Genomic DNA, 21,912 nt, shown 5'->3' with positions numbered 1-21,912 from the left:
ATGGTAAAATTAACAAATTGGCTGATTTGAGTCAAATACGCTAGTAACATTACTATATATATATAGCGAGAGCAGTGAAGTCAGCTAGTAACTTTACTATATATATAGCGAGAGCAGTGAAGTCAGCTAGTAACATTACTATATATATAGCGAGAGCAGTGAAGTCAGCTAGTAACATTACTATATATATAGCGAGAGCAGTGAAGTCAGCTAGTAACATTACACACTAGCATTTTCGAAAGCGCTTCAAGAAAACGTATTTTAACCCATGTAATAAATGTGACCACAATTATTCCGTTGTATAGCAATGTAGCCTCTTGGCCTAGTAGACCAAATGTCTGTTTGAAGATACGAGTTAATATCACTGCAAAGCAGATTTTTCCTTCCTAAAACTTTATCTTTATAACTAACTGGACACACAGACGGAACACACAGACGGAACACACAGACGGAACACACAGACGGAACACACAGACGGAACACACAGACGGGACACACAGATGGGACACACAGACGGAACACACAGATGGGACACATAGACGGAACACATAGACGGAACACACAGACGAGACACATAGACGGAACACACAGATGGGACACCCAGATGGGACACACAGACGGAACACACAGATGGGACACATAGACGGAACACACAGACGGAACACACAGACGGGACACACAGATGGGACACACAGAGATTTGTACAGGTGGATATAAAAGTATTAGATGAATGCCTGGCGGTGCTCGAGTAATAAAATAATTACCCATTGAGTGTGAGTAAGTTATTTGGTAAGATAGCCTAAATCCTTATTATAGTAAAAACCGTGTGAGAAGCCAGCTTAATAAATGTTACGTTAATAACCAATAGTAACCAATACAAACAGCTTCAAACTCAAATAAATGTTTTATTTTGGGAAAAATTACAAAGAAATCATTGCACTGGATGACACAAACCTGCGAGACCTCCACAATTTGTGAACAGAAGAGACAAATTTCAATTTAAACCTGCAGATACTTCCTATATTAAAGAGAGGAGTGGAGAGTATTGGAAAGTATTCAGGTTACTAGACCTTCCAGTGTTTTGGGGGACTCAGATATTTACCACAAATTGTTCTACTTTTTCACTTAGGCGCAGAATTTTATCTAGTTATGATAAAACATATGGTAAATATTAATCTATATAAATCTAGTTATGATAGAACATATGATACATAATAATCTATATAAATCTAGTTATGATAGAACATATGGTACATAATAATCTATATAAACCTAGTTATGATAGAACATATGGTACATAATAATCTATATTAATCTAGTTATGATAGAACATATGGTACATAATAATCTATATAAATCTAGTTATGATAGAACATATGGTACATAATAATCTATATAAATCTAGTTATGATAGAACATATGGTACATAATAGTCTATATAAATCTAGTTATGATAGAACATATGGTACATAATAATCTATATAAATCTAGTTATGATAGAACATATGGTACATAATAATCTATATAAATCTAGTTATGATAGAACATATGGTACCTATTAATCTATATACATCTAGTTATGATAGAACATATGATACATATTAATCTATATAAATCTAGTTATGATAGAACATATGGTACATAATAGTTTATATAAATCTAGTTATGATAGAACATATGGTACATAATAGTTTATATAAATCTAGTTATGATAGAACATATGGTACATAATAATCTATATAAATCTAGTTATGATAGAACATATGGTATATAATAATCTATATAAATCTAGTTATGATAGAACATATGGTACATAATAATCTATATAAACCTAGTTATGATAGAACATATAGTACATAATAATCTATATTAATCTAGTTATGATAGAACATATGGTACATAATAATCTATATAAACCTAGTTATGATAGAACATATGGTACATAATAATCTATATAAATCTAGTTATGATAGAACATATGGTACATAATAATCTATATTAATCTAGTTATGATAGAACATATGGTACATAATAATCTATATAAACCTAGTTATGATAGAACATATGGTACATATTAATCTATATAAATCTGTTCGTCAAATTTAAGTTTGTCGTTAATCTGTCAAGGTCATAACTATAGCGATTAACTAAGGTCCTGTCAAGTCCTTAGTTCCTTAGGTCGCTATAGGCTATTTCAGGTGGTTAGGTGACAGATTAACTAAGTTAATCTGTCACCTAAGATTAACTAAGTTAATCTGTTAAGGACCTATAACGATTAAATTCTAGGAATAAAAAGCGAGTGCCGTACTGGATTTGAACTCACGAAGCTTGCATCCACAAGTTTGTAAACAGGCATGTCTAACCTCAAGGCTACGCCTTTCTTACCAATCTATTGCTCTAACCATATATTGTATATATAACCTTTTTGCGATTACACTCGCTAAATTATTCACTGATACAGTGCGCCTACAGATTACGATGCCCTGTTATAGGATTTGTTCGTCTCGCCATGCTAGGACAAACTCATTTTCTACCATACAATATCAACAAAAAAATTTCTCTCGAAATTAGAGTTAGCAATTGGTGTACTGATTATGACGAAGTAAAAATGTCTCGTGGCTATTCAACAAAATCCTCCCACAATGCCTGAAAGAGATCTACACTATCGCAGTTCAGCGTTTTTTCTTATTATTTAGAATAAAAACGAAACTGGAAACGGATAGGTGATAAATTTTGGCTGACGACAAAGTTGAAGTTTAGAAAATTTCAAAGCTGTAAGTATCTGTTTAGTACGATAAATTCATTCAAGTTCAACGCTTACGTCATACGTCTGTCTCGAAAGTAAAAACTCCCTATCCTTCGTTTTTTCGTGATGTCATTCTATCGTTGTCTGCCATCTTTATGGACAACTTTTATCGTTAAAAACATGAAGCATCTACAATTAATTATTGCAAACAATGCTTTTGTTTGCAAATTTTCATTTTAATATTAAAACAACACCGAAAAATACTATCAATCAAGATAATGACGATCGTTTTCTACAAAGATGGCGGCTTTTTCGTGGACGAGCGCATGTGCAAACAGGGTGATGACGTCAAAAAAAACGATGGATAGTACATACTGCACTTAGTACATTATAATGTTCCATGTTATTGCAGATCATAACCACTAAATGCACTAAAGTTATTATAGGTAACTATCGTTGCTAAGGTTAATTTATCATTTTGTTACTAATATCTAATATGTACAGTACTTATATCAAATTTTGATGATTTTCACCAAGAGTTTGCGTTAGAGAATTCCTATGGGTTTCCATATCATTCTATACAATATTTTCGCCTTACCATGCCGACACGGAAATAAATTAAAATCATATAAATGTATACCAAATAATTTTTGAACGTCATCATAGCAATACAGACTTCATTTATCCATTACTTACTAATTATTTCACATTTACATTTAAACACCTTTACAGTTGTTTTATTTTTTCTCTTACGTCATTTGAACTGCACAAAACACTTCTCTTATGATATGAAGTTTAAAAGTTAGAACGGTAAACGTTGTTGTATGTTAAATAAAGATAAGTTCTGTGCGCAGACTCTTTTTATTACTCGGACAACACCGGGCATTCACCTAGTTGTTTATAAGTGAATAAAGACCAAAGAACCATTAACTCTATTGAACATAGAGACATAGACATCTAGATTCAATAATGAATGTCAATAAAAACCAACTTGTAAGAGTTGTCAACAGCCGATTCAGCCCTCCTCTGTTTCTCTAAAGCCTCCTCAGCCTCCGTCTTCAGTTTACTTGTTTCTGCCTGATAGTTCGAGACAGCAGAGTTTAACTGCTTGATTAGCTCCGTGTGTTTCACCTCATTCTGGATTTTAGAGTCAAGCACCCCCTTCAGTCTCTCCAGCTCAGCATTCAGCGTTTCTATCTTGTGACTGACAATAGAAAACGTTTTAACATAAAAGACTACAGTTAACAATAGAATCTCTTGCAGTTTATGAGCACCTGCCATACATGACACAGTGTGTCACTCGCACCACCATATCGTATTATAATTGTCATGCTCATAGACACTTGCAACACCTGTCTTCAGTTGCCGGCGGTATAAATGACAACACGAACCTCTGATCCCTGTTCAACTCATCAACATCCTTCTCCTTCTTTCGCAGCTTTTTAATGAGATTGTTACTGGCCAACTGTTGTTTGGTTAGCTTCTCTCCCTCCGCTAACAAAGAGCTGATCTGCTCATCCTTCTCCTCTACGATCTTTTGCATCTTTCCTGAAGTGCCAATTCTAAAAGAGATTTTGGGGCCTATTAAGTTGAAAACAACTGGTCTTCATGCGTTATGACTATTACTGGCAAGTATCCAAGCGGGTTGCTTATACTGGCGTGTGTCCAATCATGCCGAATACCACAAACCAGTGTCCTTAGCAAAGGCAAACACATCAGCAAAAGTGCAAAGGAAACCAGACAAATATGAGTAGAGTTTACACGTTGAAGGGAAGACCACTACCAACCGATTATGCAGCTCTTCTTGAGCGGAGAGATATTGCTTTTTAACAAGTTCCTTTTCTCTCAAAGCATTCTGAAGCTTTCTCTCTACATCATGTAGCCTCTGGCCAAACTCACTCTTCACCAAATTCAAATCACCATTTGTCTCTTCCATCTGCTCGATGCGCCTACAAAACATAACCACAGTCTAGAATAGGAACAACAGAGTGGTGGATATAAGCAGATATCTAATAGGAACAACAGAGTGGTGGATATAAACAGACATCTAATAGGAACAACAGAGTGGTGAATATAAACAGACATCTAATAGGAACAACAGAGTGGTGGATATAAACAGACATCTAATAGGAACAACAGAGTGGTGAATATAAACAGACATCTAATAGGAACAACAGAGTGGTGGATATAAACAGACCTCTAATCGGAACAACAGAGTGGTGAATATAAACAGACATCTAATAGGAACAACAGAGTGGTGGATATAAACAGACATCTAATAGGAACAACAGAGTGGTGAATAAAAACAGACATCTAATAGGAACAACAGAGTGGTGGATATAAACAGACATCTAATAGGAACAATAGAGTTGTGTTTATAAACAAATGTCCAGTAGGAACAGCATAGTGGTGAATATAAACAGGTGGATAAACAGAAATCTAATAGGAACAACAGAGTGGTGAATATAAACAGATATAAACATGCGGATAAACAGACATCTAATAGGAACAGATGAGTGGTGGATATGAACAGAAGTCAACACCATGAATATACGAGTTGTTTAGTTGCTGTTTCCACTCAGTGATTGTCATCGACAGAGTGGCTATAAAATAGTGTGTCAAAATTGGCTCCAAAGCTTCATTTTCAGTTTTATCAGGTGGTACTACACAGTCAAATGATACGACAGGCAATGATGATAATTTGATTAATAAACTAGAAATTCCCCAGTCATACAGCCCACTAACCTGTCTTGACAAACTGTTGTTTTTGCGGAGTTGTCCTCCGTCGCGCGGGCGAGCAACACAACAGCTTGTCACAAGACGTACTGCACCCGATGCATCAGCTGCTCTTATAGGGAATTGTTCTCTTCCATCTATGCGGCTTGCTTGCGATGTTATGTCGGTCGCTCCATTGGTAATCATAACGGATTTCGCGCAAAAATTTACGTAGAAAAAAACAAGATTACAACGTTTAACCAGCGACCAGTCTCTGCGGTAAACTTTAGTAAAACTTGAGAACTTAGGCAACAACAGCGACTAAACATGTCGTTATTTGTGCGCTCAGTCAGTTTAATTTCTATTTTTGTATCAGTCAGTTTTATTTGTTTTTATGGATTTTATTTTCAATTTATTTCATTCTTAAGTTTTACAAAAGTTCACAACATAGTCGTAAACAACCAACAGTCTTTGGTTAAACGTTGTAATCTTATTTTTTTCTATATAAATTTTTGCGCGAAATCAGTTATGATTACATGATTACCAAAGGAGCGACCGATATAACATCGCAGCTAAGCCGCATAGATGGAAGAGAACAACTTCCTATAAGTGCAGCTGATGCATCAGATGCAGTACGTCTTGTGACAAGCTGTTGTGTCGCTCGCCCGCTCGACGGAGGACAACTCCGCAAAAACAACAGTTTGTCAAGACAGGCTAACAGCCCACGCTACCAAAGTGATATCGGGAAAAAGGAAGGGTACTGCTGGTTGAGAAATGAAACCTTAGCAGTCAAATGGCAATGCATTGCATTAGGATAACTGCAATGGTAGCTGTAATGTACTGGGTGTTATTATGTACAACAAACAGCAATAATGAAAGGAAAAGATTATTTTTATATCTCTACCCCGCAATAGGCAAAGGCAATATTAGAAGTAAAATGCACTGATATTATTAGAATAACCAATATTATTAATATAGTAATACAGCAATAATAGAAAACCAATGCACAATTATGTTTACATTTTAAAGCGTCATAGCTAACAATATCAAAAAATTGTGATATTTATAGAGATTTTTAGAAAATCTATTTAACAAAACTATTAACAAAAAATAACAGTAACATATTGCCCAACATCGGTCACTATATAATTCGATCTTGTAAATTCGAATGACTATTCTCATAATTAAGTCTTATAAAATCGAATAATTATTCTTATAATTAAACGTCGTAATAATTTTATAAGAATCGTTAGAAAAATATCATCATTTCCTTTACTTTCACAGCTGTGGACATCAGTTGGAATACCAAAGTACTCATTATAAGTGTCTAAATTGTCAGTTACTTTGAAATCGGCAAAAAAGAAAGGATTACTTTTCAGTACTTCTACGCTAATTACAGAAACCTTAGGCAATTCGACAATGCCATCGACTGGTGAAATAAGCCAGTTTTTTTTTCGTGAAATGCGCACGACCTAATGGTTCTATTCTCTGTCGCTCGGTGTATCGTTTGCCGGTCTTAATTATGATAAAAATAAGGCTTGTCAAGTTTAAATAACGATTTTGGGCCGAATTAATCTGTCTATTTATGTATAATCCGATCAGATGGGTAAGTTTTAGGATATCGTCTACAAATAATAAAGCTTTGGTAACACATTTAAATAGGTTTATATGTGTTTTGTATCGTTATTATACTTAGACGACTCCATTGAAAAATGGTTAAATTTGTTGATGAGATTTCGGTACAAGGGTATGCGATGGCCGTTGATGAATAATTTTGGTGAGGTGTGTGCACATATGCATTTATCGTAAATCTCCCAAACAGTGGCTTCGCTCGTGTTTGGTCGTGGGAAAACAATAAAAATATTGTAAAGCTCGAGCAATGTAAGGCGAATATAAAAAGTATGAATAAGTTTAATGTTTGGCATGATGTCATTTTCATGCCTCTTGCTGGTGAGAAATTGTTATGCATTTCAGCAGCTGCACTTTATACGCAACATCCATCATCTATAAACAGTCTTTTACTCCTTACAAAGAACAAAAACAACCAAGTTTATCACTAGACTATTTGTCCTCATATTTACCCTATTTCTCAGCTAACTGGATCTGTGGTTTACCATCAGCCCGTAGAAACACAGCACTTAATTAGACCACTGAACAGACTGAACTAAAAACAACCATCCAACTTCATTGCCATGTTTGCAAAATGCAAAATTTGCGGAGCATTAACCATAAGACTATAAATCCAAATTAGCAACAATGAGCATTGGCTTACCTGCTGCCTGCTGTCTATTATTTACAGAACTCTATGAAGGATCAGATATTTTCAAGAGAGAGAGAGAAACCATTACATATTGTGGCTAGAATTAATTCACTGATATCCAGTGAAATAAGCAAGACAAAGGTTGGGTGAAGGGCAAAAGCAAATCTATCACTAGTCCATCCTGCCCCCATCCTAGTCCCCAGCCCCCCATAAAAATCCTCTTTAAAACCGTAACTCCATGAATCTCACAAACCTCTTGAGATGAGCATTGACCTCTAGCAGTTCGCTTTGCTCTCTGCTAATCGATAACAGCTTGTTTTCTCTTGCCTCAAGAACTTCAGTAAGCTGCGAGACTTTCTACAGATAAAAGAAACCCTGGCTATAAACTCTATGCGCTGCCACTACTGCCACTGTTGTTAAAGAACTGCACAGCATTAAGTCGCTACACGCCGCGCGTAACAGATAAATATTCGTGTGAAGTTATTAAAGACGCTGATGCCTAAAGACACCACAGACCATAATGACCTGGACAAACAATCAACTCATAATCCAACTGGTTACTTATAGAAATGCATGGAGGTGTTGTGGTTTGGGCTCTCACCAACCTTATCACAGCCATTGCCAAAATCATCTCATATTAAAAAGAAAAGTGTACTCATCTCTATGAGTTGAAATCGAAATGATTATATCAGCTACCAGCAGTTTTTTAAAGAGAGCTCTAACATATTAATGTCGCTGATTATTGACCTCTCTAGCACTGCCCTCCACTAGCCCTACGGTACTAGTAATACAGTCTAGTAGAGAAGGTACATGTCACCTCTGACTGGTTACTAACCAAAGACAATGTAATTTCCTCGCAGTAATTTCCCAGCAGTCATGCAATTCAATGCATAGGCACTAGGGCCTTAGTGAGTATTGTCATTGCCTACGGTAGTGTTTACTTTTACTATGGTAACTGCGTTACTGATGACTAGCGCATTGAATAGCACTGCCTGCGACCATGGCATGAAGTAACCGTTGACTAATAAAATGTATAGCATTATCTGAGGATAAAAGCATCATATGTCTCTCTCCCTTGATTGATAAATTGTGTCGAATCACTTAATCGGAGTATATTCCCTCCCCAATTTTACATTAGTATCCCTGTGGCGCAGCCATTGACAGCTGTGTAGTACACCTTTACCTTTGGCTGCTGTAGTGTGTGGTACCACTAGTACAAAATAATTGAATAATTTATTAATGCTCTGGAGCAAAAGGACCTTGGCTTACGAGAGTTATCAGGTGATCAGATATCTAAAGGACCTTAGTTTATGAGAGTTATCAGGTGATTAGATATCTAAAGGACCTTAGCTTATGAGAGTTATCAGGTGATCAGATATCTAAAGGACCTTAGCTTATTAGAGTTATCAGGTGATCAGATATCTAAAGGACCTTAGTTTATAAGAATTATCAGGTGATCAGATATCTAAAGAACCTTAGCTTATGAGAGTTATCAAGTGATCAGATGTCTAAAGGACCTTTGTTTATGAGAATTATCAGGTGATCAGATGTCTGAAGGACCTTAATTTATGAGAGTTATCAGGTGATCAGATGTCTAAAGGACCTTAGTTTATGAGAGTTAACATGTGATCAGATATCTAAAGGACCTTAGCTTATGAGAGTTATCAGGTGATCAGATATCTAAAGGACCTTAGCTTATTAGAGTTATCAAGTGATCAGATATCTAAAGAACCTTAGTTTATAAGAGTTATCAAGTGATCAGATATCTAAATGACCTTAGCTTATGAGAGTTATCAAGTGATCAGATATCTAAAGGACCTTAGCTTATGAGAGTTATCAGCTGATCAGATATCTAAAGTATCTAATCTTGTGTTGATTTCAAAACAAGATTATTGATGGTTTTTCCTTTACTCACGGAACACAGCATAAAATCATTGTTTTATTTTTTTTAAATTTCTAGTTGGGAATGAACGAAAGAAATAGAGTAAACAGCAACCTAAACGTATTTCTGCTAGTGAACTCCTTCAACACTGGAGCAATGATATTTTTGGTTACTACATTATTGTAATATATAATGTGTGTATGTGTTTTGGTCAAACAGAAAAAATGATGGCAGTTTCCTTTTCACTAAACTACAATATACTAAACCATAACTGCCACGAACAGCTTTCATAGTTTTATCATGGGTAAATCAGACACGCTGGTTCAGATTTTGTACTTAAAATAAAGATTGGTCCATTAACTTTCAATGTAATTTTTGTTTTCAAAGCTTTTTTTACAGCGATTCAACATCGGTGTTGCAAACGACACTACAAGCCCTGCCCGTAAATATGTGACATAACCTAGCTTTTTAGGGATGGAAGTTGGAGATGTTTAGTCTGATCTAGAATTACTGAGATGTGTGTCTTAAAACCCATTATTCTCTAAATTCAGCCGTCAAAATAAGTCTTTTCTGAAAGGTAAATAAGCTATTTAACATCGCTTGTAGCTTGTTTCAGGATGCTTGATAGGCTGAACGCCGAGAAAAGTGAGCTCAAAAAGTGTGATTTTATCGTAAGCTAGCGTTGTTATTGAGTCAATTGTAAGCTACATGTAGGTTACGCCACAAGATTAATGATATGCGCTAAATAGCCAACGCTTTCTAAATGACATCGCTTTGAAGACATAATGCAAATTAACCTCAAAACTGTTTGCAAATTGTTTATTGCGACAAAAAATATAAAAATAGTGTAACCATAGTGACAAGCATAGTCGATTTGCTATTTGAAAAGCTTCTACTTGGGACGGTGGCTGTTGTGGTTTAAACATCACCTTTGCTTTTCACACGCACTGATTCTAGTGCAGAATTTTTTTACTGATTCTAAAATTCTTTAAATTGAAGTTATATGGCGGAAACTTTGCTTTTACAGCCAAAGTATTGAGTGTATGCCAGCAAAATATGGTAGGCTTGAATTAATTCCACCCGGAAAATTATGAAATCTCTAAAGAAGTACATGATATTTTTATACCAACAGTCAGTAGACTGAGCTAATGTGAGTAACTAAATTAGCGATTTTGGGTTATTGTTATTTTGATATATTGTCATAGGTCAATTTTTTGTAAGAACTAATGGACTTGATGTTGCAAATTTGGGAGCATTGAATGGAATCGAGTCATTGAAGTTGGAATAGCTAAAGAATTGAGGATTGAATGGTTAATTTCTTGATAAGAGTTGAAATGAATCGAGCCATTTTTCAAAACTTTATAAACATATATGATAAACAGATAAAAATGAGCCAGTCAAAGAGATGGTAGCATTGTGAGATGGTGGGACTATAGTAGAGTAGCATTGTTAGATGGTGGGACTACAGTAAAGAGATGGTAGCATTGTTAGATGGTGAGACTACAGTAAAGAGATGGTAGCATTGTTAGATGGTGGGACTACAGTAAAGTAGCATTGTTAGATGGTGGGACTACAGTAAAGAGATGGTAGCATTGTTAGATGGTGAGACTACAGTAAAGAGATGGTAGCATTGTTAGATGGTGGGACTACAGTAAAGTAGCATTGTTAGATGGTGGGACTACAGTAAAGAGATGGTAGCATTGTTAGATGGTGAGACTACAGTAAAGAGATGGTAGCATTGTTAGATGGTGGGACTACAGTAAAGTAGCATTGTTAGATGGTGGAACTACAGTAAAGCTGCACTGAAAAACTAGTGACTCTCATCCCATAGAAAAGTATTCGTTTCTCTCGTATCACAATGAGTAACATAATTGTATTTTCTGGAAGACAAGACATGAAAAGACAACTTCAATATATGGATAAATAGTTGTAGGGTGCATTGGCGTTTAAAGACAGTCTGCCTAAGTGTGAATAAAGGAGACACCCTCCCTGTGACTAAACATAACTCAACATGCTGTCAGTGTAAAACTTAATCAACTAAACTTTACCCTGGCCATGCTATGGGTCAGGGTCATTCTCTCCTTGAAGGAAAGTTGTTCCCTCCAACTCATCATACAAGAGCTGTGGACTCAGCCTCTGATCTTGTTTTAAAGATCTCGGCCCCACCCTAAATATACCAGATTTTCTTCTTCTACCATTAATATATTGTAATGGACTCCTCATGCTAATCATACAGACCTTAATGCATCCAACGATCATATAAGAGTTGCCCCCGCCTTGACCATAAATAAGTTATTACCTGACCTCTCATAAATCATGCGAGAGTTGTCTCATCACCCTGATAACACTGGAGTCCTTCCCTCATCTTGAGCATATGAGAGTTGTATCATCACCCTGATAACACTGGAATCCTTCCCTCACCTTGAGCATATGAGAGTTGTCTAATCCCCGTGATAACACTGGAGTCTTTCCCTCACCTAGACCATATGAGAGTTGTCTCATCACCCTGATAACACTGGAGTCATTTCCTCACCTTGATCATGTCAGAGTTGACACTATTTTCAGCCTTTCTTGCTTCACTCTGGCCAGTTGACTGCTCTGACTGGCCGCTGCTGTCCTTATCGCTGCCGGGGCTAAACTGAGGAGAAGAGACGGGCATCTCATCATCAGGGGAGATATTCCTTATGCGTGTCTTGAACACACTTCTGCTAAGTGGAACGAAATCCATCATGCGTGCCTCTCCGTTGCCATCGCCGTATGTAGAGGCCATCGATATAATTTCTATGTCTGAAGAAGTTGCAGTCTCAAAGTCGCTGTAAATCGTATCAGATGTTTGTGCACAAGTGAGGCTATACATACATGTATACGTTAGTTTTAATGAAATATAGAAGAGTGCGGTGGTAAGGAAATGGAGCAGCACTGAAAAGAAGAATAACAAGCGTTGCAAGTGGATTCACCCATGTGGCTAGCGAAGTTACCAACTTGCTAGGATCTCTTGTGAAATATACCATCCTGAGTGCATTGACTTCATACATTTTGTATTAAAAAGAAGAGCCATATATCGTAAAACGTTGGAATAAATGAAACAAGTCCAACAGCAATATTGTTCTGCTAAGGATTATTAATACAGCAGTGAAAATTTACTAATCATTGTGGCTAGTAAATACAGCTAGTCAGACAACATGGTGTGTTTGTTATGAGAGCACCTGGCAGTGCCTGCCAGAGGCCAGACCCATCATACAACGAATGGTACATTACCATTCTCAAGCTCTGACTTCTCTTCAATTCATACGGTAAACTGGTAGATTATGAGACAGTATGTATCTAATAGTCTATTAGCACTATTACAGCCCCTCTGGCGCCTCACACTCGGTGCAGTTGACCGGTCAGCCCAGGACACACAATGGAAAGTAGAAAAGAGAAAGAGCATAGTGCAAATATGTCAACTTATAGGTGATAAAACCGGTAAAAACCAGTATAAACCGGCATAAAGCAAACAAACTCACGTCAAACTTGGCAGGCTGTAAAACAGTACAGACTTATAGAATGGATGGTGCACAGTGATAGACACTACGACATAGCAGACTTTTTAGTACCACGAATCAATTTAGATTATGGTTAAACAAGACCGGACTAGCGTGACTCAAGTACCTTTAAAAGAGGCATTCCGAGTAGCTTTGCAAGCATACCTGAACTCGCTGGGAGCCCTCCGCTGGTATTCACCGACTGAGTCAGCCATGTTTGAAGATACAGGAAGTTCACATTTAACATACGAGTTGTCACTGCAGGTGCTCTGATCCATTGCTATGCTGTCAGTCATAGCAGCGCTGCTAGCATCCCGTGGTGAAGGCAGCTGTAGAACATAGATTATTATAAATAGGAAGAACATTGCATAATGAAGGTGTAGACAATGAACTAGTGAGTAGACAGCCTACCTCATCCACCATTGTCCCTTCAGATGACCCACTGACAGTCGTTAGTTGTGATGTGCTCGCTGTATTGACTAGGGTTGCATCACTACCTGTGCGTACTGGTGACTCTTCTTCATGAGCACCAGGAATCTCTATGGGAGGGCTGAGCGGCTCAACTGCTACTAAATCAGATCTAGTAAACTTTGCTGGTTCAATACTTTGTGCTCCGCCCTCTTCATGTTGAGAGACTGCTGGTTCATCGTCTGATGACTCCTCAGATCGGTTTACAGCTTCTACAGCATCAGCTGGTGTCAATCTGTCAGCTGTCGCATGGTTCACCAAAACAATGTCTGAATCAACACTCTTCGAGGTAGTATCCAAAGATTCATGAGCAGAATTTTGAAGGTAATGTGCAGTAACGAATGGATTCTGGGAAGTGTTCAAGGGTTGGTCACCTGATAAATCGATTTGAGAAGCCTGTTCTATGGGTGCATGTGCACCAAGCTGAACACCAGCCTCAGCAGCCGAAGAAAATCTACTATATTTTAGAGTTTCTTCAACTACATTGTGTGAAGCATCTACCTCAACTCTGCTTAAAATATCCCGGCTTGCGGGTTCTTTTTCCACAATATCAAGTACATCTTCTGTCGCATCAGGTACCTTCTCCGGCAATTTAGACACCTCCTCTGGTGCATCAGGTACCTTATCCACTGAGGCAATTGTGTCGCCTTCTGACTTAACTGCTGTTGTAATGTTGTTTATATCAACAGATGTGATGCTAGTGGAGCTCATAGCGCCACTAAGACTCACTTCTTCTGAAGTGACAGGTACAGAGTCTAAATGCTCCTCAGGAGCTGCTTCATGTGATACAAGATTTGTCTCTTTTTCCATTACATTTACTGGAGTTGCCTTACTCGTTCCTAGTTTTACAGCACCAAGTCTACAACACGCCACGACAAGATAGAATCGCGCATACAACATGAACTTTCAGCAACAGGTCAAACTGATTACTACTTACTTTTTGGGTGTTGCTTTTTCCGCAGAAGATCGCTTAGCCACTCTCCGTCTTTCTGCTCTCTCCCTGCGAGCAGCGGCAGAGTTACTGATGGAGCCGGAACTGTTAGTAGGTTCCAAGCTATTTGTTGGAGTCACATCAATTGCAGCATCTGCAATCGACGTAAACTAAGCGGTCAACCAACTGGAACACGCTTTGTGGTTTACAAGTCTTAAGGTAGTATATAACTACATATACAATAAAGACAAGTCTTAAGGTAGTATATAACTACATATACAATAAAGACAAGTCTTAAGGTAGTATATAACTACGTATATAATAAAGACAAGTCTTAAGGTAGTATATAACTACATATACAGTTGAGACAAATCTTAAGATAATATACAACTAGATGCAAAGTTGTGAAAGTCAATCGCTTGGCTGAGCAGAAAAATATATCTGGCCATAAAAGCAAGCTGGAACTAGGGTCAAACTAAGGTCAAACTACGTTTAAACCAAATGTTCTCTTAATGCATGTAGCAAATATCGATTCTCTGCTGACCTGTGGCAGACTCAGTGGAGTCCATCGGTGGCTGAATTGTGGTGGACTCAGTAGAGTCCATTGGTGGAACAACAATTTGCTGCTCAGTCAAAGAAGGTGTATCTGCAATCGCGTCTACAAGGGACAGATAAATCCTATATTCCTACCAACTGTCCATGCAAGCGCTATAACCTGAAATACCTAGCAGATGTTATTTTTACATGTATGTGATGTGTCAATTTAGAAACTGTAAGTCTACAAATTTGTCACCAGCTAATTAGCTGACAATAGATTGCACTGACTGTGTACTGGTATCATTGAAATAGCTAAACTATACGCTCATAGACTTCGATGTCTATCATTACTTATATACTATGACAATGTAAGTCAGCTGTAGTACATCACTCTCAAGAGGAAACTCGCAGCCTCATCATATTTCATCTCCATACCTGAGTTCGAGTGTATGTTTACATGCGCTAATGTTTGCACACACACTTGCAGACACCCGTATTAACTTGTCAACCTACAGACACTTCCGTTTGCGCTAATCTGCAAGTGCTATGTTAACTTGTCAGTCAATAGACAGGTACTATATACAAACATATATTTGCAGACACCTGCGTTTGCATGCCAATAAAAACTCTCCGATTTGGTCACACTGGTCAGCATATTCTACCATGACAAAAGTTGGTAAAAATATAGATTCAAGAGTTTCTAACTCACGTGAATTAGAAGTGACTGGAGCTGTTTCAACAATAGCCTTAGAACTGGCAGGAAGTAGAGATGGAGAACCCCATGATGACCACGTAGAATTGCTGCCTAAAATGAACAGAAGCTGCCATGACTTAAGAGTAGTGACATGAGTAGAAGCGAATATGAGTGCAACTGAAATAATTTCCACGGCAGCAGGGTCAGTGAGAGACTTTCAAAACCTGTAATGACCTAGAGAGCAACACTAGATCGCGTGTGACTTATCTTAACCTAATTCCACATGACTTCATCGTAGCATAGTAGTGAGATGAAAAGTCTAACTAGTTCTACAGCTAGTAAAAATTTAGCTTAAGTCTTGCCGGAGTCGTCCACGCTCCCATCTTCTGTTGGAATATCAAGAACCTTGTCTATCTTTTTCTGTGCATTTTTGATTGCATTGGAAGCAAGAGAAGTAAACTGTCTGGTGTCCCACCAACTCATCTGCAAATAGAGGAGTAATTATCACTGGTAATAAAAGCATGCTGATAGTTATAAAACGACCATTGCCACAGATCCTAATAGACAATTTAGACTACCTCGATTCATAGAGAGAATCCCTTAGAGAGCAGCCATTTGCTTAGTAGAGGTATCTTTACCAGTGGCTGAAAATCCTTATTCCTGAATCTAAAATAGGATGAACAATCAATTAAGTCTGCATCTGCTATTCCCGATGCAACAATGTGCTATGATAACAATGCTATACAATATGATAACACTGGTGTTATAGGTGCAGCACTAAGACTGCACATATAACACCATCAGCGCAGGTGTAGAATCAGCCACTGCAAGGATCACCATGCGATTTGAAAATTCAACTTTAAAAATAGAACCAAAATTTGCTTGTAAAAAATTAAACTAAATATTAACACAGAAACTCCCATCTACCTTGCGATGACAAGAGTCAACTCACATAAGCATGTAACTGTCTATGTGATGTCTATGTCTATGTCAGTGCACGGAGAACAGTTAAAATTGTCACGGCGTTTCTTAATATTTTTCAGAAAGCTTCAACTTGAATTTACAAACTAATTTTTAAATAGTTTTTGCAGGCAGTTAATATGTCAGCGAGAGATAACTTCTGACTTATGAGGTTGATCTGTTCTTAAGACTCTGATTACCCGAATTTCAGTGTAATTTGGAACATCCTGAACAAAATAAATATTGTAAGGTATTTCACTATAACACGCAGTAAATCGCATGAAAATAATAGCAAAGAAAGAAAACTTCTCATCACATGAATTGAAGATGAAGAAAAAAAAATCAAAGAGGATCAATATCAATTTTAAAATCAACCCGGCGTGTACAACCATCTGAATCTGAGTGATGCACTGAAGTTGTCTCCTCCTCAATAACAAAGCATATTCATCCATGTGTGCTAGCAACTAGTTTACATCGATTACAAGACTAAAACAGTACTATGTTAAATATTCTTTTTAATATTTTTTTCTTGAGACGCAGTCCTAACTTTGCGACAACATAAGTTGGGACTGTCATAACCTGAAGACCCTGTCCAGTGTTTGCAGGTAGAATTAGCCTTATTTAAGATAGGCAAATCATGATTTAAGAAACAAATTTGTAATTGGTCCTACTTCCCTTTTATAATTCTAATATAATAGGGACAGTAGAATGAGAAGAAGCAACGCCTCTTGATTAAAATTAAGTATACAACCCCAAATTATTGCTGTTGAGTCTGCAACCCAAAATTACTGCTGTTGAATATACAACCTCAAATTACTGCTGTTAAATATACAACCCCAAATTACGGCTTTTAAATATACAACCTCAAATTACTACTGTTAAGTATACAAAACCAAACTACTGCTGTTAAATATACAACCTCAAACTACTGCTGTTAAATATACAACCCCAAATTACTACTGTTGAGTATACAACCTCAAATTACTGCTGTTAAGCGTACGACCCAAAATTACTGCTGTTGAAAATACAACCCCAAATTACTGCTGTTGAATATACAACCCCAAATTACTGCTGTTGAATATACAACCTCAAATTACTACTGTTAAGTATACAACCTCAAATTACTGCTGTTAAATATACAACCCCAAATTACTGCTGTTGAATATACAACCCCAAATTACTACTGTTAAATATACAACCTCAAATTACTGCTGTTAAGTATACAACCCCAAATTACTGCTGTTGAATATACAACCTCAAATTACTGCACTTAAGTATACAACCTCAAATTACTGCTGTTGAATATACAACCCCAAATTACTGCTATTGAATATACAACCTCAAATTACTGCTGTTAAGTATACAACCTCAAATTACTGCTGTTAAGTATACAACCCCAAATTACTGCTGTTAAGTATACAACCTCAAATTACTACTGTTAAATATACAACCTCAAATTACTACTGTTAAATATACAACCCCAAATTACTGCTGTTAAGTATACAACCTCAAATTACTGCTGTTAAGTATACAACCCCAAATTACTGCTGTTAAGTATACAACCCCTAAATCTATGAATGAATAACACTGTCATATAGGCAGGAACAACACCTAAATGAAAACTTCCAACAACATAATCTCAAGAACAGAACTAGTGAAGCTATCATAACCTGATACTTGAAAGATGGGGCAGCACAGAAATGTTGGTTTACATGATAAGATTAAGGTCCCTAGAGAAGTATAGCGCACTCTGCACTTGTGTATTAGTTTACTGTTTAAACGCAGCCAAATGCATAATCCATATTTTTTCAATATATCAGCGATTGGCTATTCTAATGTATACTTTGCATTCCAGAAATAATTTGAATAAAGTTAGAAGTTTCCTATGCAGATCATGCAGAGACTATACAGTCCTATCCCGACATACAAGTGCCCAACATACAAAAAAATAGAGATACGAGCAAAATTTTGAGCAAATTACAACCTTGAAATACGAGAAACCTTTGAAATGCAAGCATACAAGTTGGTTCTCGAAGTATGCAAAAGGTCTCTTTTGAGAACAGCATCGATTGGTCTTTCTCATTGCATCAGGTTCAAAAATATTTCGATACGGTAGATTAGAGGTTACAGTGAAAACGGAGCAAAAAGCGTCAAGCTGGAAACAGAGGATAAAAATTAAGACCATGGCAAACTTAAAGGTTGACTTGCAACAAAATTCACATTACCGTTATTTGATATGAAAAGATTCACTATGTCTTACTCTGTTGTGTTGTAGGTGCAAAATATGTGGAAAGGTGATTACGAGCTCTTAAAAGCTCAAAAACCAGTAAAAGATCGCAGCCACACGAGACTGCCGTAGGTTGGATCCCCATTCCAAAACAGCTCAAATGTGATGTAGTTGTGTCTAACTATGTCTATTGTTCTTACGCGTCTGTTTTATCGCCATCGTAATACTGTCACTTTTAGCAATGATATCTTATAACTTACCGTAAAAATCTGTTTAATTTTTTAGCCTTAGCTCGAAGGAGTACATATCATTGTCTGATAATCATGACGAGCCTGTTGGTCACTTGTGATAATCGAAAAGTGCTGCAGAAATTATTTGCGAAGTATTGGGTCACATGATCAGATTACGACTTGACGATTAAATAATGCCGAAACAAAACTAAAGATGCGAGCATCTATATTTGATACGGGGTCTTCGGTAAAACCCGAAGTGTTTGTCATAAACTAGTACTACGATAAGTTTTATATTGAGCTTTCTCTTGGCATTCAATTCACATGAGAACATATGACAAGACGATAAACAAATTTCGTGGTTACATCATCGAAATAAAGAGATTCAAATCTACGGCGGCTTTTTGTTTTTGAGCTTTTAAAAGCTTGTAATCACATTTCCACATACTTGGCACTTACAACACAACAGAGTAAGACATGGTGAATTTTTTGATACCAAATAACTGTAATGTGAATTTTGTTGCAAGTCAACCTTTAAAGGTAAATTTAGTAAGACTACTGAATTCTCGGTGATGCCAGAGTAATCAAAAAAGGATTTGACCAGAAAACTTATCTTTATTTAACATATACAACATACACCTTTCTAAATTTTAAACTTCATATTATGAGAAAAGTGTTTTCTGCAATTAAAATGAATTAAGAGAAAAAATAAACAATAAGCATTTGAAAGTGTGTGTATGAATAAAGGTCGCTTCTTCATGGAAAACTATTTTTATTTAACATATAGCATGTAACATATATAGTTATTATATATAACATATATATAGTATATATAACTTCTATATACATGTATATATAACATACATATATAACATATATATAACATATATATCATATACCATTTTACTTAACAATCTTACTATTTTTTTCCACTTATATATCATTATTATCCGACAATGTTCATAACAATTGACAATTTGAAAACAAAAATTTGAATTATAAATTGTTTTGTAATATTCTCAAGCTCCCTGGCTAAAACAGTCAGGTCCATATGTATGTAATGTAGCTATGTGTATCCATAATTGAGTGTATGTGTCATATTTTAGTTGTTCCTTTTGTCTTATCGCCATTGTCTTACTCTTGTCTGAAATCATTAGGTTCTTATCATTTTCACTTGAGACAAGCTGTGAATAAATGTGTTATGTAGGGCTTTGTGGTTTCAGTGCATTGTAATTACTTCTTCAGTTAGTTAGATACTTTGAGTAACTGTGACGTAATACCATCCCTCTGAGTTCTCTTTGTGCGATTGCATTTATTGGGAGATTCTAATACACGTGCTCAGTCATGCAAGTTGTGTTGCTCATTTACTGACAATCTTAATCACATGTACATGTAGGTTGATTACAAAAATGCACACTATAAAGTTTTTTTACCATCAGCAACATACCGCACCTCAACAATCACAGCTTTTTTAGTGATCATTAATTATATATATATTAACTAGTTGCGAAAGCAACGTGGCCTATTACAACTGTCAGTTATTTATTGTTCCAATGTATAGCTATCTGATTTACAGCTATTTGACATTTGCCAATGAAAATAACGCTTTGTTGTATTTTTGACCAAAGAAATAACTCGCAAAATAGGCAACCTATAGGCTGCCTTATGTGCACGACTTCTACAACATTTTCATTGTAGCATGGCAGAACAGCTATTTGCAGGAAAGTGCCTACCGCATCGGAAACGTGAATAAAATGCTTTCATTCGGTCTCACAAAGATCGTGGTGCTATTACAACCAAGTGTTGAGTCATAGATATAGGTTATCAACCTAAGAAGGCCCAAGGATGAAACTCAATGTTTTTCATACTATTTAATTGGGCTGTTAAACAAAACGATTTATAGCTTTAAAATTATAAGGCTACTAAAAATTTATAGAGCAGAAATGCTACGCTCGATAATTTTCTTTATCTTGACGGGCAACCTTCTTCGTTATCTTCACTTTAGTCTCAGCATGGTACCCTCAATATGATTTTTTTGGAATTTATGGTATATAAACTTCCATTGTTGCGAACTCATTTTTTGCTAAAAATATTATTCCATTGTTAAAATTCTCCATCAGAATTAGTATTTTCAAGTTTAATGTGGTTAATGAAATGAACACCTTGCGTCAAAGTATTTGGTTAACCTGTAGAATTATTCTTCATATCGACAAAAATACAACCATCATATCATTTTATTAATCTAACAACAGGAATGCAAAATTCAGTAACTAAGGCAGTTCGAGTAAAAACCCATACAGTCGCAAGTCGCCGCGACTCACTAAGGATGTACATATATTGTCTAACCGAGCTCACGTTTTTGCGTGCTGAAAACATTCAAAATACCTAATTGTACAGATACTGGAATACCAGTTAACTTACTTGCAGTGAAAAAAAGGCAGCTGCAGTAAGTTTGTGTGGGTATAACGGTACTGTTGAAGCAGCTTAAAAAGAGAAAACTTGCTTATGTTACAGCTTGTTTTAGCGTTGCACGACCGTGACCTTGTTTAAAAACCGAATGCCACATAATGCGGGGCGCGTATAATATATCACAGCTTAAGCTAATTAGTGTGTCGCAAAATGCGTCTATTACATACAAAAAGCAAACAACTTCTAACAAGCTAACATGTCAGCACTGATGAATCAGGAAGGCATATCAAACTCAAAGGTTATGTATTAGGTAACAGTTAGCTTTGAAA

The 21,912-nt window shown here is 36.5% G+C and overlaps 1 protein-coding gene across 3 annotated transcripts in view; it reads right to left on the bottom strand.

Moving 5' to 3' along the window:
• LOC137395185 (TATA element modulatory factor-like) overlaps nucleotides 1-15,863 on the bottom strand; it is a 31,228-nt gene extending 15,365 nt beyond the window's left edge. For 2 of the 3 annotated variants that reach the window (XM_068082013.1, XM_068082015.1), the window contains exons 1-11: nucleotides 15,773-15,863; nucleotides 15,071-15,184; nucleotides 14,533-14,680; nucleotides 13,539-14,454; nucleotides 13,293-13,456; nucleotides 13,110-13,124; nucleotides 12,137-12,416; nucleotides 7,975-8,078; nucleotides 4,534-4,695; nucleotides 4,138-4,308; nucleotides 3,738-3,950 (exon numbers count right to left, since the gene is read on the bottom strand). In XM_068082013.1, coding sequence (XP_067938114.1) covers nucleotides 3,738-3,950; nucleotides 4,138-4,308; nucleotides 4,534-4,695; nucleotides 7,975-8,078; nucleotides 12,137-12,416; nucleotides 13,110-13,124; nucleotides 13,293-13,456; nucleotides 13,539-14,454; nucleotides 14,533-14,680; nucleotides 15,071-15,131 — 2,234 coding nt within the window. In that variant the 5' untranslated portion in view covers nucleotides 15,132-15,184; nucleotides 15,773-15,863. The remainder of the gene's footprint in view (nucleotides 1-3,737; nucleotides 3,951-4,137; nucleotides 4,309-4,533; nucleotides 4,696-7,974; nucleotides 8,079-12,136; nucleotides 12,417-13,109; nucleotides 13,125-13,292; nucleotides 13,457-13,538; nucleotides 14,455-14,532; nucleotides 14,681-15,070; nucleotides 15,185-15,772) is intronic. The other variant, XM_068082014.1, reaches the window with a different exon arrangement.
• Between the last annotated feature and the right edge of the window lie 6,049 nt (nucleotides 15,864-21,912).

Source organism: Watersipora subatra, chromosome 4, assembly GCF_963576615.1.
Source record: "Watersipora subatra chromosome 4, tzWatSuba1.1, whole genome shotgun sequence".
Taxonomy (NCBI): domain Eukaryota; kingdom Metazoa; phylum Bryozoa; class Gymnolaemata; order Cheilostomatida; family Watersiporidae; genus Watersipora; species Watersipora subatra.
Note: the sequence above shows the minus strand (reverse complement) of the source record. Positions and strands in the feature narration are given on the sequence as shown.